The sequence below is a fragment of the Rhopalosiphum padi genome, chromosome 1 (genome assembly GCF_020882245.1).
Source record: "Rhopalosiphum padi isolate XX-2018 chromosome 1, ASM2088224v1, whole genome shotgun sequence".
In the NCBI taxonomy this organism is placed as follows: domain Eukaryota; kingdom Metazoa; phylum Arthropoda; class Insecta; order Hemiptera; family Aphididae; genus Rhopalosiphum; species Rhopalosiphum padi.
The window spans coordinates 15,469,173-15,486,276 of NC_083597.1; the positions used below are offsets into that span (position 1 = coordinate 15,469,173).

Sequence of the window (17,104 nt, forward strand, 5' to 3'; positions counted from 1 at the left end):
ATAATTTTCTGAAAACAATAATTAAAACATTGCGGCCGTGGTATTATTAAATAAGTTTAATTGTTTTAAAATAAAAACATAAAGCTAATTAAATATGATTGTGCGTAACTTAAATAAGTATAAAAACAAATAGATATTATTAGGCACTTATATTAATAATTATCAATATAATAATATACCCTATTATTTTATATTGTTAAAATTAATTAAAAACAACCCATTACGTTGTTTTAGATTATTCCTACAAATTACAATAATTAATTTAATTTTCAACCGATTTCTACAGCTTCAACTTTTTATATCCAAAAAGTATGCAAAAAAAAAAAACTTTTGAAGTTTCGCATAGCTCTATCACAATATAAAATGTTTTATTTTAGTGAGCGTGGAAAAGTATTTTTTTTTTTTAAACTCAAATACTAATTATTTAACCGATATTTTAATAAAAGATTAATTTGTTTTATATACATCTTGAGAAAGACAACTGTTTTTTTTTAATATTAATTATTTATCAAAATGTATAAAAAAAAAAAAAAATAGTTCACTAAAAATATTTTAAAGTATTAAACATGTTTATTCAAATTCATTATAAGAAATGCTACTAATAAATATTAATATTATGATTCGCTGATCAGCATATTATTTAGCTTTTTTTTTCTATAATCATTTACTTATAATTCATTTCAGTAAAACATAATCATCCCAATACTACTTATACACACAAAACAATAAGTATTATTATTTTTAGTTTGAAGCAATGAAACAAAATATTAAATTGAAAATCCGATAAAATAAAACTGTTTATTTGGTACTAGTAAATTAGATTCTAATATAATTATAGTTATAATAAGATTTAATCATGAACTTATTTATTAATAGTTTTACTAAAAACTTTAATAGTTAACTATTTATTAATAGTTTTGAATTATTAATTTCTGATTTTATGGTTATTAAAACAAATTAGTATAAAAAAAATATTTGAATAATTTATTAGAAAATTATGTTTTGAATAAAATGATCTGTAAGGATTTACTTCAAAATGACAACATTTTTATTATGCTACCAGCTAAACAAGTAATTTAAATAGTTATCAAAATATGATCGATACTTGTACATCAATAATATTTTATAATATAACTTAAAACTAGATACTTAAGCAATACGTAAGTAAGTTCTTAAAAAATTAATTTTAAAATACCTCAGAGGTTTTGTTGTAGAATTATTATTCATGCTTAAATGTTTTATTTAAATCATATTTTTTAAAATATAGATACACTTTCTTAAAATATTTATCATAAATTATTGTATTTCAAAAAAGTCAAAATGTTACAAATAAAAAAATGTACCTATATCTTATTCATAAAATACAAAATAATAATATTAACAAGAGACGTTTTACTTCTTTTAACTATATACTATTATTTACAAAAAAAAAAATAATAATAATGATAATTTAAAATACACTTAATACATAAATAGGCACTTTTTATTGCTTTTATATTTTATAGGTAAGTTCAGGATTTCTGTCTTAGCTCTGCTAGTTTTGGCCGATTATCCAGTGCTAATACATAGGTCAGTGGTAACTCATTTCCGGATTGATCGTAATCCACTCGGTACAAGTGACGGATACCTTGAGCTGCTAGGAACTGACGCTGTTGTTCACTGAGTTCGACGGGCATGGGTACTGGTCTATTTCCGAGGATAAGTCGTTCGTTGAGTTGTACGGAGGATGGCGATGGAGAAGGCAGTTCAGTACCAGTAACCTGAGTGTTTTGAAGAAGCTGTTTTTGACCAACGGACTTGTCGTTTGCAGCAGCAATCTGTGCGCTCGTGTCTTGCAACACTTTGAGTTCGGCAGTGCTTAATGCTTTGAGTTCGTGTGGAAATTGCAATAGCTGCAATTGATTTCTGTCCGGCAAATACTTGGATGTACCAGAACGGTTACCGCTTTTTGGCCTCGTGCTACCTCTCGACTTGGGCAAAGTTGCGACTGTCGTCTCTGGTTGTGTCTGCTGAAACCTAGACAGGAGCGACGTGAGAAAATTGTCCGGTTCCACTTCGGATGACTGTTGTTGTTGTTGCGGTTGTTGGTCTTGTTGCTGCTGAGGTTTTTCAGTTCTCACCGTCTGTTGTTGTACTCTACTCGATTTTCGGCCTTCATGTCTAGGCCTTTGATTGGGTTTCTTAGGCCGAGGAATTATTATAACTTGCTCTTCTTCAACTGGATCCGCAGTAGTAGTTGACGACGTCAAAGGCGTGATGGACGTGGCGCTGGTTGTGGGACCGGAAGTTACCGCTGATACCGTCTGGTAATAGTTATTCTTTCGCGGAATCTGTACTACTTGCTCGGTATCTTCAATCGCTTTGTACATCTGACCATTTGGCTGGATGTAAACCACGTTTTGAAGTAGACGACTATTAAGCTGTACAGGATTTGCAGCAGCCACTGCTGGGTAGTCTATTGTTTGTTGGGTGGCAGGTTCTACTGCGTAGTTTGTTCTGGGCCTCGAGACAGATCTTTGACCTTTCGGTCGGTTGACTACTGTTTCCGCTTGTTTAGCCACTGGACCAAATTGGACTTGAGCGTATGAAAACGGTTCATCATTCGAAACAGACGCAACGGTTTGTTGTTGTGACACTAAATCTTGTTGTTGAGGAGAAAAATTTTGTTGTTGAGGAGCAAAATTTTGTTGTTGAGAAGCAAAATTTTGTTGTTGCAGTCCTAAGTTTTGTTGGCGTATTTGCCCATTTTGATCTATAAATTGCAGCGGCTGTAGTGCCTGTTGTTCGGGGATCAGTGAAGGTTGAGTTTGAAACTGAGTGGGAAGTGGTTGGGCTAAAAACTTCTGTCGAGGTCTAAATAGCGCTGTTTGCTGTTCTACTAATGTCCTCCTCGAATACTCTTCTTGTAATCGAATTTGCTCGGCAGTGAATGGCGATTTTGTCGTTGTAGTCGTTGGGGGAAACACATCAGATGGTAATCTAAAAATAACATTAAGTACACATTTTCTATGATATTGACAATTTTATTTAAAAAATTAAATATTTTTACCCTTGTAGAAAAACTTGTTGTTGTGCATTTTGTTGTTCGAATTGTGGTTGTTCTGGTACTAAATTGCCATCATAATTTGCTTGTTGCGTATATTCAAAATATTCTTGCGGAATCTAAAAAAAAAAATTAAAACAAATTAACTAATTGATTATTACTTTGTACTTTGAAATTTTACTTGTGGTCGGTTGAAATTATTATTTTGGAAATTTGTTTGTCTTTTAGAAACACTCGATAAACCTTCTAACGTAACTTCTTTTTCATTGTACTTATTTTCTGTTGATACTGATAATACACCTAAATAAATATATTTATATATTAATAGCAATTAATAATAATAATAATGGTAAAAAAATGGAAACTCGCTTTTTTGAATAAAATATGTCAGATGCCCTCTATGGCTATATCAATGAGTAAGTATTTAATGTTCAAGTTTTAAATATCAAAACTGAAAATTGTATATATTTTCAACTATAAATAATATCCGAAATTCATGGTTTTGATGTTTTTTGTTAAAATGTCAAACGCTTATGAAATTTTAATTATATATTTTTGATATTTTAAAAACTCTTAAAGTACAACTTATGAGGAACCTTGTATTCAATTTATAAAAATTATTTAAAAGTAAAAACCCAATATTTCAAAATAAATCTATTAAATAAATAAGGAGGAGCCAAAATATTTCGAAAATTATACAATCATAAAAATTGATAATTTTAAAAATATTTATATATTTATATAATCAATGAAAATTTCAAGTCAAATATTTATAGTTATTTTTTTTTTTAATTACAACAAAATAATAAAATCAATTTTTTAAGATTAATGTAACTTAAACATTTTCATTTACCATAACTCTTTTTTTTATTTTATTTTTATTAAAAAAATTATAGCGAAATTGTCACTGTTGATTCCACAAAGTAGTAAGTACTAACTAAATACAATGTTTTACCAAAAAACACCCTCAACATTGGTGATCGAAAAATTGTTTAGCTTATTTAGAGCTCATTTTATATATTTTCAATTTTCAATTTGTCTCTCATAAATGTTATTTTTTATACATATAATAAAATTTTTAAATATTTTCATTGATTTTTTTTTAAAACGTTGATAACATTTTTCATAATGTGCCATTATGCGTACATCATATGATATTATAATAATTAATAATATAATGTAACAAAGGTAAGTGATGTTGGAACTTGAAACTTGAAACTTTTTGATTTTACGTACAATATTATTAAATATACCTACATAATAAAAATGTAAAATATTTAGATTAATTTTGTTATTGATACCACAAATTTATACACAAGACTTATTTAAACTATTCTATACATTACGTCAGTATTGACTGATAAGTTAATAATAGTTAATTATATTATATGAAATAGTACCTATTATAACTGTTGCTACAAAATATATGCGATTTGTTTTAGCAACAATCAATTCAACCTATCTTTACTTATAGAAAAATAAGTTATTAAAAGCAAAGTACCTAAATATTATTTAAAATTTTAAAATATCCTTAGAAATATAGGCCACGTCTCTGAACAGTATCGTTTTCTATATTTAATGATTTATTTATTACGATTACCTACTCAATAACCAGGTACGCGATCCATTCGATACCTACTATAGTACATCAGAAAGACTGATTTTCCCCTGATTTTTTGTAAATTGTCCCTCATATTTTATTGCTAAGGATATATTATAAGTACTAAACGTTTAATATTTTATTACATTTTTATCTGTTTACAATCGAAATTACGTTTTAATTATTATGTGAATTTCGATCATAGTTAGCCAACGCGATTTTGTAATAGTCAGACGGGTTCAATTAACCGTAATGATTTTTTAGAACCAGTTTTTTTTCCTGTACATGCGTTTAACCTAACCGTCTGATATTTTTTTCCTTAGCGTTTGTTACACGAAACATGACAATGACACACTGACTAACTGACTATCGGGTAACTGCGTGTAACAAAGTCGTGTCGCGCAACTCTCGTTCTAAACCTAACCCGACCCAGTTTTCGATTAAATACTGTTTTTATATTCACTTTATCGATCTCGCTCGCAGTCAGACAGAGTAAATACTAAAAAGAAAATACATGGCCGAACATGGCGACCTCTCGACCTATTCCACGTGCGATATATTATAGTTTTTCATCGAATGATACTGACTTCCGAAGCGGACCAAAGTCAAAACAAACTAATTTTATACTTACCCGTCCCGTGTTTCCCTCGTCCGACCTCACATGGTATAGTCGGATGTGCGTTGTTTACACCGTTGTCGGTGTTTATACTATGATCAGCGTACACCTCAAGTATCACTTGACCCGTTACTCGAGTCCCTACAGTACCTAGTTATTATTATACACGTCACTGCTCTTACCTTGTCGTCAATGTGAGCTTTTTAATGTTTTCTACAGACGAGTATTGGATCGTAGAAGAAGACGCGCGCGTGCGTGCTGCTAAGTCATTCGATTTCATCGGCGGCCCAGTTTGTTACTGTATATGCCAGGTACTCGGGTCGAACCATTTGTTTTTAACGATGTATAAGTATTATAACGTACACACGACTGCGGTGATGTTTAGATAATGATATATATACCTACTCTGTACACCACACGGCAGACACACACCCGCGCACGCATACTATATTATTTAATCTCTGACGTAAGCATTTTAGAAACGTATAAATTATACGTCACAGTGAAAAGTTTTCTTGGATGTGTCCTCCGCCCTTTATAGTGAATAATCTACGCGTTAATTGTTCAACTATTCTTTTTTTTTATTATTATTAATTTATCGTACGCATTTTTACGCATGTTTCGTAATCTTCTTATGCTAATAAAATATGTGTGTAAACATCAGGAATAACTTTCGAAGTTGAATAATATTTAGGTATCTGAGAGATTAATAAAACATTAATATTGTTTTAACAATAAAAACAAAACCACAAAAACTTTCTAAATTACCCAAAAAAATGATTATGGAATATTATTCCGATAATTAGCAGATGCTTAATAAATCGTGTCATTATTGTGGTAGGTGCCTACTAGTAATATTTATCGATTTTATATTGCTGTAACAAGCATTTCTATTACATATACTTCCGGATTTACTAGCTTTTAAGTAAATTGAGATTACACTCTGTAAAGTTGATTTTTAAAAATACTTGTATTTTATTTTTTAAACAGAAACACTTAATACAAATCAATAAAATAATATTAAATTTTTCCAAGGACCATTTAATATTAGTGCTATAATATATTATATATTATATTATGCATATTGTAAAGGGGGTTATTACGTATTATGCTCTCGTAAATAAATTATTAATATGATAAATATAATTGGAAACAATAAATATTGAATTTTATATTTAGTCACTACAGAATAAAGATACTCTAAGAATAACACAATGATTCAAAGATTAATTTTAAAACTGGTTATTTATTATCAATTCCTGTTTAAAATGCACTACCTAAATATTTAATTCAAACCTAGTTCTTAAAAGTTGCATTTGTATTAAAAAAAAATTGTATTTCTGTTAGATCTCGAGTAAAAACTTTTAAAAAATGTTTACAATTTACTATTTTATTTTCTTGGAAATTTAATTAAATGTATTTTTTTATTAGGTATTAATAAGTGAAATCAAAAATTACGATTTATCTAACTCTCTAATAAAAAAAATCATTAAGATTCAATTATTTAAAATAACTTAACTAATTTAAAAAAATTAAATTAAAAGTATGTCATCGTTGTTTTTATAATTAAAGAAACCATTACTGAAATAACTCCACTTTTAAGTTTGAATATTTAATAGGATTCATTTTCAAATTGTTTACCTATACTCTATACCTAGGTATAATATTTAACGTATAAATTGAATTCGTTTTTAAACAAAAGTATATTAGCTATATTTTTGAAAGTTATTAATTAATCATTAAACTATAATAATTAGCTGCGTCATAATTCCTGAAATCGAATGGTATTATGAAATAGTACCGATTAGCGAACACTAAATAGAACTATACGCAAATTGTCGATTAAAAAATAAAACGATGCCAATTTACAAAGCTATCTGATGTTGTACGTCGATTAATTTTAACGTTTCAATTATAAAAAATACAAAACGCTTATTGCCTTTTATAGTCATTATTTTTACTTCTGCAGTATGATTATAATTATTAACATTTTTTATCGTTAAAAGCTTTCATGGTTTATTGTTGTATTTTCGGTGGAATATCACTTTAATAGTGGTATCGTAGTAATAAAAATAATATCTCGTAATACGAACGTATATTGATCGCGTACGAGTTGTCTTACCTTCACGAAGAACGGCGACCATCAACACTAGGCACACAGATACGAACTTCATGTTTATACCGTATAAACGGCCGTCTGGTTTGCGTTTCAGCAGATCACTGCGTCTCGCGAGACTTAGGGCTTAGAAGCCATATCACCGCGACGGTTAAGAGAGCACCACATGATCTCCGACCCGGCCTAGACCAGCATATTATCTACAATTGCATAATCCCGACACTAAAAACCAGTTACGTTTTACTCACGAACTCGAAAAATGCTGAGGAAAGTGAAAGCCGACTGCAGTGCATGCGGAATACACTAGTTCTCACGACGGGGTGATTGGGTTATTCGAACGAAAACAAAACGCAGCACCGATTGTTTAATAGTCCCACTTGGTCGTGCGGTAGACGATCATTAAATTGCAGACACTAAATTAACTAAAATATAGCTATATTATTAGCTGGTTAGTACCTGCGGCGTACACGAATTATATTATCAATATACTTCTTGCCGAGTAACTCAAACATTATTATGGACCGTACCATAATTGTTAATGTTTTGGTTCATACCTACTAACCATATTAAATTGATAATGTATGGAAGTGAGTATATGACGTGTATATGTATAATATTGTTGTATAGTAAACATAAATCTATAATACTCAGAAAGCTTATAACATATTTTAAAAATGCCAAAAATGATGGGATGTCAATAACAAAAAAAATTGTTTTCTTTAAAGGATAATAAAAGAAATCCCAAAAATATGGTACACTAATTATTAAACTACATACTGTAATGATATCGTCAACGCCGAAAATATGTAAATACATACTTCAAATTAATAAATAACAACGGATACATGCTAAAAATATTTTTTTTATAGTACTAAAAACTAGGCAAATAACTTTCTATTAAATAATTAATTTCAATGTTATGGAACATATTAGTGTATTGCGTATTAACATAGTTATAGTTTATTATTACATGGATATAAACTCGTATAGACAAATAATTAACACTATTACTATGTTTGTAACTACGTTTTAAGTAGTAATTTTATAATAGTCAAAGAACGTATTTATAAAAATAATAAACGATATAAATATATTTTGTCGGAAAACTTTTTACTGGTAGGTATTATTTCACTGTAAGCAATAGTATTTATTAATAACTAATAATACGAAAATAAATAGGTAATATGTAATCACGTGCACCCTAATAGTTGAAGTAGAATAGTCAAAAATAAAAAATAAACAATGGATGTATTAGTCCTGTCGCAATGTTGTGGATGTTCCTTTATCCTACACAAAAATATCTTAACCATTCGATCTCTTTTTCATGTTTAGATTACTAGACTTTTATTACATATTACTATATTTAACTACCATATTCAAATTAATCAAAGATGTTATCAACAAAATCTTTCTTACTCCACAAGGACAATTTTGTATTATTTTCACATTATTAGTATAAATTTATATAAACACAATAATACTGCAGTATAAATTAATTATCTTGATATCCCTACTGGTTAAATCCTAAACATTCTCACATACATAACAATAATATAATAAATAATAAACAAAAAAAAGTTTTCATGTAATACCTCCCAGAGTGAGAAACATCATAATAATATTATATTAGTTGTTAATATACAATGGACATATTTTAATATTGAACTAAAATTATGTAGGTGTGTAATTTTATGAATTTAATCACAAAAATTATTACAATGAATAAAAATTCAACAAAATATTTTAAGGTTATAAACAATTGAAATTTTTCATTGGATTGTTCTCATGGTATAATAATGTACACACGATACCTATGTGTTACAACTAACATTTGAACTCATAATACCGTAAATTAAATCTAACTATAGTCTTGAACTCTTGACATACAATGATACGAAACCTACAACTAAAAAAAAAATGGTAAGCTCACTTTTGTGTATTATATATATATATATGTAGTAAGTTTAATATGTTTTAAATGTATGTATTCAATTTTCAATTCAATAATAAATCACTGTACCTATACGACTAACTACGATTCAGTACACATAAATACGATATGACAGCTTCTATTTCTAAGGATATTTTATAATATTATATTTATATTACCTATTATACCAACTATTATTAATTTATTTTTCTATTAGTAAAAATAATAAGATAGGTAGGAATAATTTTGGTAAAAATACCACATACAACTTAATGTAAATACTACCTATAGATTTAAGTTTGAATTCATTCGATTTTTTTGTATTACACCTTGTAAAATTACATGTATACTTATGTATAATATATATGTGTAAAATTTACATTATGCATATACCTATGCTATCTATAATTTATCTACAACTTATTATTGTTAATATCTTGTAACAGTATTATTGCTTGAAAGTTAAATTCTATAATATATTATCAAATTATTAAATATAGCTACTTATCAATCACTATCAAAATATTGATATAAGTACCTATGTAATGAACTTTACTGATGAATTTTTTTAGCAATGGCACTATAAACTTTCTAGACCTTTTGCTATCGACACAAATTTCTTACACCTTTTTCTATTATACACACATTTTAGGTCTAATACATTTAGGTAATTTTATTGTTAAAATTTTTAAAGTCAAACAAAATCTATAATATTTTTATTAAATTTAATTTACTTATATTAGTCATACTCGCACAGTTATTATCAGAAAAGAACTTCTCATCTACGTCAGTTATGGTATCAGTCTTATAGTCAGACATGTTTTAGACACAGGTGGACAGGTGGTTAACCAAGATTCCCTGCATGTATTCTTATCCAAATCTCTCGATCAATCACGAAATCATATAAGAAGTTTATCCAACATTTTCAAAGTTATTTAAGAATTAAGTACTTTGTACACATTGTAATTATCCTTATATTATGTTATGTAATACTTATGATTATAATTTAAACTTAAATGGCCTAATGGCCATGTTGCACAGAATTATAAAATAAATACAATAATTTTCCTGACAAACGAGTTCTTATAGGCATATTTTTCCGCCACACTATCTCTTTATCCTAAAATAACCAACAGTAAAAAATATAGAACTAACAATATTAAAAATAAATGTGGGTAGATATAATATGATAATATGATATAATACAAGAGGTTTGATTTAACGTGTAACTATAATGAGTAATAAATTATAAGACGTATTTACATACGCGTATATATATACTGGATAATAATAATAATAAAGCAGATATTTTTCTCTTTTAGTTAAATATATCATCGGAATAAACATCTAAATTACAACTTTTACTACATATGCAATGCATAAAGTTACATACTATAAAAATAAAAATTATTAAAATAAACGTAACACTAGTAAAGTTATGTATATTTTAGAATGTCAGCATAATAATATTAAAGTGACCGACTTTAATTCACTATAATTATAATAAGAATATCCGCATTCGATAATAGGTAGTAAGTGAGCGTATTTATTCAATTAATTCAAACATTTTATTAATATATTCTTAGTTCTTAAGACTGAATACTTATTAACATATTATGTAGTTATTCAGAATGAAATAACGTTATCTGTATATTCTACTAATTTAAGTTCGAAAAATTAAATTAAATATTAGTTGTTAGAAAAATTATGTCAACTGGAAGGTACTCGAAAATAACTTTCATATGATAATAATATTCAGGTTTTAATTACCTACTAATTTTAATATTATTTATTACGAAATCGTGTTGGTTTTAAAGTCAAATCAAATAATAAACTAAATTTAAATACATCTTTGAAACAAGTAAAATATTTTCGTTTTCATACTATTCGATGTGTATTATACAATGTTATTAGACTATACGTTTATACAATGCATACAAATACCACCAGGTCACTAACTCACTTGCAAAGACTGTATCATTACATTTATTTAAAAGCAACATTATTAATCATATGATATATATGCTACGTATGTTTCTTTTGTTTTTCGTGAGAAAATATTAATGAATATAATAATAATTTTATAGATTGTGTACTTATATAGGTAATATTTTATAAAATATTATTTGTATATAAGTAATTATAAAATCGAATAATGCAATTACACAGTAAGTACTTATATAATATAGTATGCACTATTATAATATATGTCTTCTAGTAACACGATTCAAACATTAATTTCCAATGCCGGAAAAAACTAAAGAAAGTCAGCACTACAATGTAATACATCAATTATAACTAAAACATAATATACGTACGTGCGTATTACTTCATACAAATATGCGTATACATAATATATATATATATATATATATACATTCATAACCTGCATTTTAACTTAAATCAATTAATATTAAGTACCACATAAAACACCATAAAGTTAATTATTAGTCCTGGAAACATATTTGTATTTCTTCTTCAAAAATATAGACAGCGGAAAACTAAGTTCGTTTAACCCATGACTTTTGACAATTTGTAATAAAATGCGTATTGGGTATGATTTGTGTAAAAATATTTTATTATTTTACCCCCCTCCACACACACACACACACACACACACAAATAATTATTAAGCAATTAATAATTATTAATACTTATAGTCATCTTACTTTACTGAAAATATAATTTTTTATACATCGGTTTACTTCGATTTTTTAAAAACAACTAAATATACAACAATAAACTAACAAAGTTAAAATTTACTTAAGCCTTCATTCTTCAATATTTAATATTTATATAAGTACAAGAATTGAACTATTTTTTTTTAATTTAATGTATATCATCAATATTTATTTATTTATAACCAAGTTATAGGTAATTTATTTGTTTAAGAATCTTGAAACAATTATTTTATTCAATGCCTAATGAAAATATATTATTATTTTTGCACCTACACTATTTATAAATGTAAATTATGTGGATCATGTGAGTTTTCTATACACGGTTGGTACAATTATGATAGATAATTGTCCAATATTATATATATGTTTGATTTTAAAAGTGAAAAGATTTTTAATAACGTTAAGTAAGCACAAAAGCTTTATATAATAATTGGTTTTTACTGATAGTGATACTTTTTCTATTTTTTTAGAATAATTTTTGATATTATATTTTTTATTATATTTTATAATATATATATCTTTACTCTTTAGTTGTTTGATTATTTCATTAGAGCCTTGCCATATATAAATAACATAATTTGCTATAGATTTAATTTATACTTGATACATTTATTACTACTTTAATTTTCTTATAAGACTAAAAGAGTAAAACATACATTATTTATATTAATTAATTTGTTACAAGTTCTAGGTAGGTATATAATGTGTTAAAATATAAGTTATTTTAAGATATTTAAATTTTACATAGCTATTTTTAAATGTCAACAAAAAGTACTGAATTGTCTGTATAATGAATTGTTTTACAACAAAATATAATACATTGGTATTAAAATCATTTATCTAGTTTATATGTATATTAAAGATCATGAGTTATTGAGTACACCCTTGAGGTATACCATATAATTTGTTAGTTAATAAATATTAAGGTATTGTCGTATTCAGTATTGTTAGATAGATGTAGTGCCTAGGTTACAAATAAACCGAATTTTAATACTACGTTATCACCCACTACTGTCCAGCACTTCGGAGTAAAAAAGCTATCGAGTGTTTATATTGACATATCGTATAATGACCTGATTTATATTATGTTTTTTACACCGTACCTATGTGGCTATGTCCTATACCTACATAATTATTATTGTTAAAAATCAACGATTAAACATCACATATTGTATTAATAAGTACGTCACATTCATATTTATATAAATATCATACCACGAATGAAAAGCACCAAAGTTAGATAAAAGAAAAAAAACGATTAACTTCCAGAAGAAAACCACGGCTGATATCCATATAACGCGTAGGTACACTTTAATTGTAAATTGTAACCGTACCGTTAATATATTATGTAGTGTCCACTTTTCCGAAACAGCTTATTTTTATTCTCATGAATTATTAATTTATGTTTTGCTGGTCATAAGGATAATATTTATACTTTTACCTGTTACAATAGAGTAGCATCAAATGATTATAAAACCATCTCCAAAAGCACTCTTAGGTTATATAGTGTTAGTGGTAGATTGTTATTATTTACGTAATATTTTTCAAGGTATTAAATTGTGCGGATATTCTTTTTGATAAAAGAATTATAAAACATATAATATAGTAACTCTTAATAAGTAGCATGTATGTAACATCACTATTCTGGTATATATCTGGTCCCTGTCACAAACACGAACAATGGAACTCTATATAAACAACATATAATTTATGTTAAAGCTCCAATTTTGATATAATTTAATTTTTTTTTTAATATGATAAAATTACTTAAAATATCAAAAATATCATAATAGTTACAAAAATCAACAATAAAAATTAATTTTATAAATATAAATTATATACATATTCATAAAAAATTTTTTTATTGATTGAAAAAATTGAACATTTAATACGAAATTCTTCTAAGTTGGTCTTATTCCAATTAAAAGTTATCAAAAATATAACGTCCCGGCTTTTTTATTATAAGCATTTACGGTATATATTTTTACAAAATTTATCAAAATTAAAAAAATTTGCAAAATTTCTTAGTTAAAAATGCATTAAATTTTAGTTTCTGAGCGGAGCAATGATTGTAATGGTTTTAAAATGATCTGTGTTTTTTTTTTATGCGTGTCCAAAAAAACTTTATATAGTAGAATAATGCTTTACATTTCAACTTTAAAGGTGATTATTTTTGGTAAATCGGATTTAGTTGATATTAACAAATTCTAAATACTTTTCAAAATAATGAGCAAAATAAAAAAAAAAATAAGTAAAAATGAAAATGTTTACGTAAAACCAAAATTTGATAAAATCGACTTTGTTTTTAGTAAAAAACGAATAACTGTAGATAGTAATTATACGTAAATATAAATAATTTAAGTAATCAATTTGGTTTTATTTTTAATAGTTAGTTTAATAAAATTGAGCTCTTTTCTTGGGTAAAATGGAAATAGATATACATATTTTGGTATATCAATTTAGATTAATCTTAAGCTTATTTAAACATAATTTATAACCATTTGAAATTTTGAATTTTTTTTTTTTAGTGTTAATATAAAATGTTTAAACTCAATCAAAGTCTCTTAAAAGTAACATAAAAATAAATTTATCAAAATCCCATATAAGTTGTTTTTATAGCAGCGTATTAATATTGGAAATATATAAGCACAATATTTTACATACATTAAAGTTCAAATTTCAGCGTATTAATATTGGAAATATATAAGCACAATATTTTACATACATTAAAGTTCAAATTTCGACGAAACTGGATGATTAAAGTTTACACGAAAATAATGACAGATTGACACGAGGAATAGAGCGTTTCATTTTCAACAAAAATTGTTACATATATTGAATCAAATAAATTGATATAAGGTAGTATCATATAAGAAACAGTTGGATAAAAAATTAAAACAATATAAACGCAATAATATACTACCTATATTTTTTTTTTTTTTTTTACAAAAACAGTTATTTTACATTTTATAGCTTACAAATCATGGTAATTATTTAGTAATAGTAATAGCTATCGAATTTCTCTTAAAAGACGTGTGTCTTGTTTAGTTGTTTCACAGCAATAAATTCATCCTTATTATACCGTATACTTATTGTACCATATACTTACTATATACATCGAATTGTAACATATCCTGATGTGACCTCTAATGCATGTTACCATCATGTCGAAATAGGTAATTTTAAAGTCAGTATTAGAATAGACATCCTAAAACGTGATCGTTTGAAGAAAAATGTTGAAACATTTTTTTTTTTAATGAAATATCGACAAACGTGATCTTACTAGAGAATAATATTGATTTTGTGGTGATAAATAAGCCTATAACAATAAATCAATAATAATACCTACTTAATATAAATGCATTTACAATATAATATTTCAATTCAAATTCACAAGTGATGAAAGTATGTCGATTGTGAAAGACACTCCTAAAACAGATTTTTAAATAATAATTTGTATAATATAATATTATATTATCATGGGATCATATTTATTAATAATTATTTAAGTAAATCTGTATATTATGTTTTCTTATATAATTGCCGTTGAAGTAGATAATTCTTGTATTTATATTTCTAAGAGTAATTTATTTTTCAATTAGTAATAAGACATATTGAACTAATATTTGATAAAACACAACGAAAAATATATTGTTAATTCGTAGCGGTGTTAGCCGGATATATGGGATTGTAAACGACAAAAAAATAACTATCGTTGCGTATACGATATATTAAATATTAAAAAATATAATAGACATTACGTAAAGGACGATCGAAAAAAACATGAATAAATACCAACAATCAGCAATTAATATGGATATCAAAAAATAATATATATATGTAAATAGCTAATAAACTATCGAATCTAGAGATAGATCTAATATTTATCAATAAGATAACAAAAAAACAGGATATTATATTAACCATGTCAGTGAGAAATATAATTCAAATTATTCTTGCAATTAAAATGGAAAACAGTCGGGCACTATCCTTGAATACTGCTCGATGAAATGAGGACGGATAAAAATGGATATCTATTATACAAAAGAAGACAAAAGTAGGCAAATTAGGCATTTATAAATACGATCAAAATGAAAATAAACGGCACATATAAATCAATAGACATATAGATAGGTAACGTATGAGTTATATACTTTATTATTTTATGGTCTATCAATTTCAAAAATAATTTAATTTAAAATTTGTTATTCAATTGTTGCAGTAAAATACATAATAATAATTAATAATACATATGTAAATTTAGAATAATGTTTATAATAAAAAATACAAATAAAAATGTATTATATATATTATATAATATATCTTGACTTTACTCATTCATGAATGGTTTAAAAGTTTTGAATGAGTATAATATCTGCAAATAAGTAGACCTTTAAAATTGTTATAATATACTTATTTCTCAAACAAAAATAACAACAATGCCGGAGAACCTTAAAAACTATATCAAAGAATTTTTTTTAAATTTTAACAGATACTTTTACAAAAATATTATTTTTTTCTATATTTTGAAATATACATAGGAAAATTCAGTTTAAAAAATCAATTCTACGACTATGAGAAGAAAACAAGAAATACTTAATAATGATCTTCTATTATCATAATTTATGAAATAGTAAAAAAATTTTAATAGTAGTTTAAATTTTATGACAGGAATGCATTTTAATGTAATATTTGTATTTTAAAAATTCATTTGAATAAAAGTTTATCTAATATTGTTTTCACTATTAATGTTGGTTCAATGTTTTCAGTTATTATATATATTATGACGTATTACGTGTATATTTATGACAGTATATTATTATTGCAATTTAAATTTATATTAATAAAGGAATTAACACTTCATATATAATGGGACATATATCATATGGCTTAAAAATTACAATAATATTTTAAAAACAATATTTATATCACTAAATACTTAAATTTCATTTTATTTTATCAATCAAATAATGATTATCGTTTTTTTTTTTTTTAATTCATTAATGCAATATTGGTCAAAGTATTTTTGAAGCTCTATGCATGGATTATTTATTAATATCTATATATGCTATATGTATATTGTATATTATATAATATATATTATTATAGTGTTTTCAG

The 17,104-nt window shown here is 25.8% G+C and overlaps 1 protein-coding gene across 1 annotated transcript; it reads right to left on the minus strand.

Annotated features, from left to right (window-relative positions):
• Nucleotides 1-1,025: 1,025 nt before the first annotated feature.
• LOC132932418 (bromodomain-containing protein DDB_G0280777-like) lies at nt 1,026-7,541 on the minus strand. Its single transcript, XM_060998790.1, has 4 exons — nt 7,382-7,541; nt 3,225-3,343; nt 3,050-3,162; nt 1,026-2,979 (listed from the first exon to the last, which is right to left on the minus strand). Exons 1-4 carry the CDS (start codon nt 7,431-7,433, stop codon nt 1,512-1,514), a joined length of 1,752 nt encoding a protein of 583 aa, XP_060854773.1. The 5' UTR covers nt 7,434-7,541; the 3' UTR covers nt 1,026-1,511.
• Between the last annotated feature and the right edge of the window lie 9,563 nt (nt 7,542-17,104).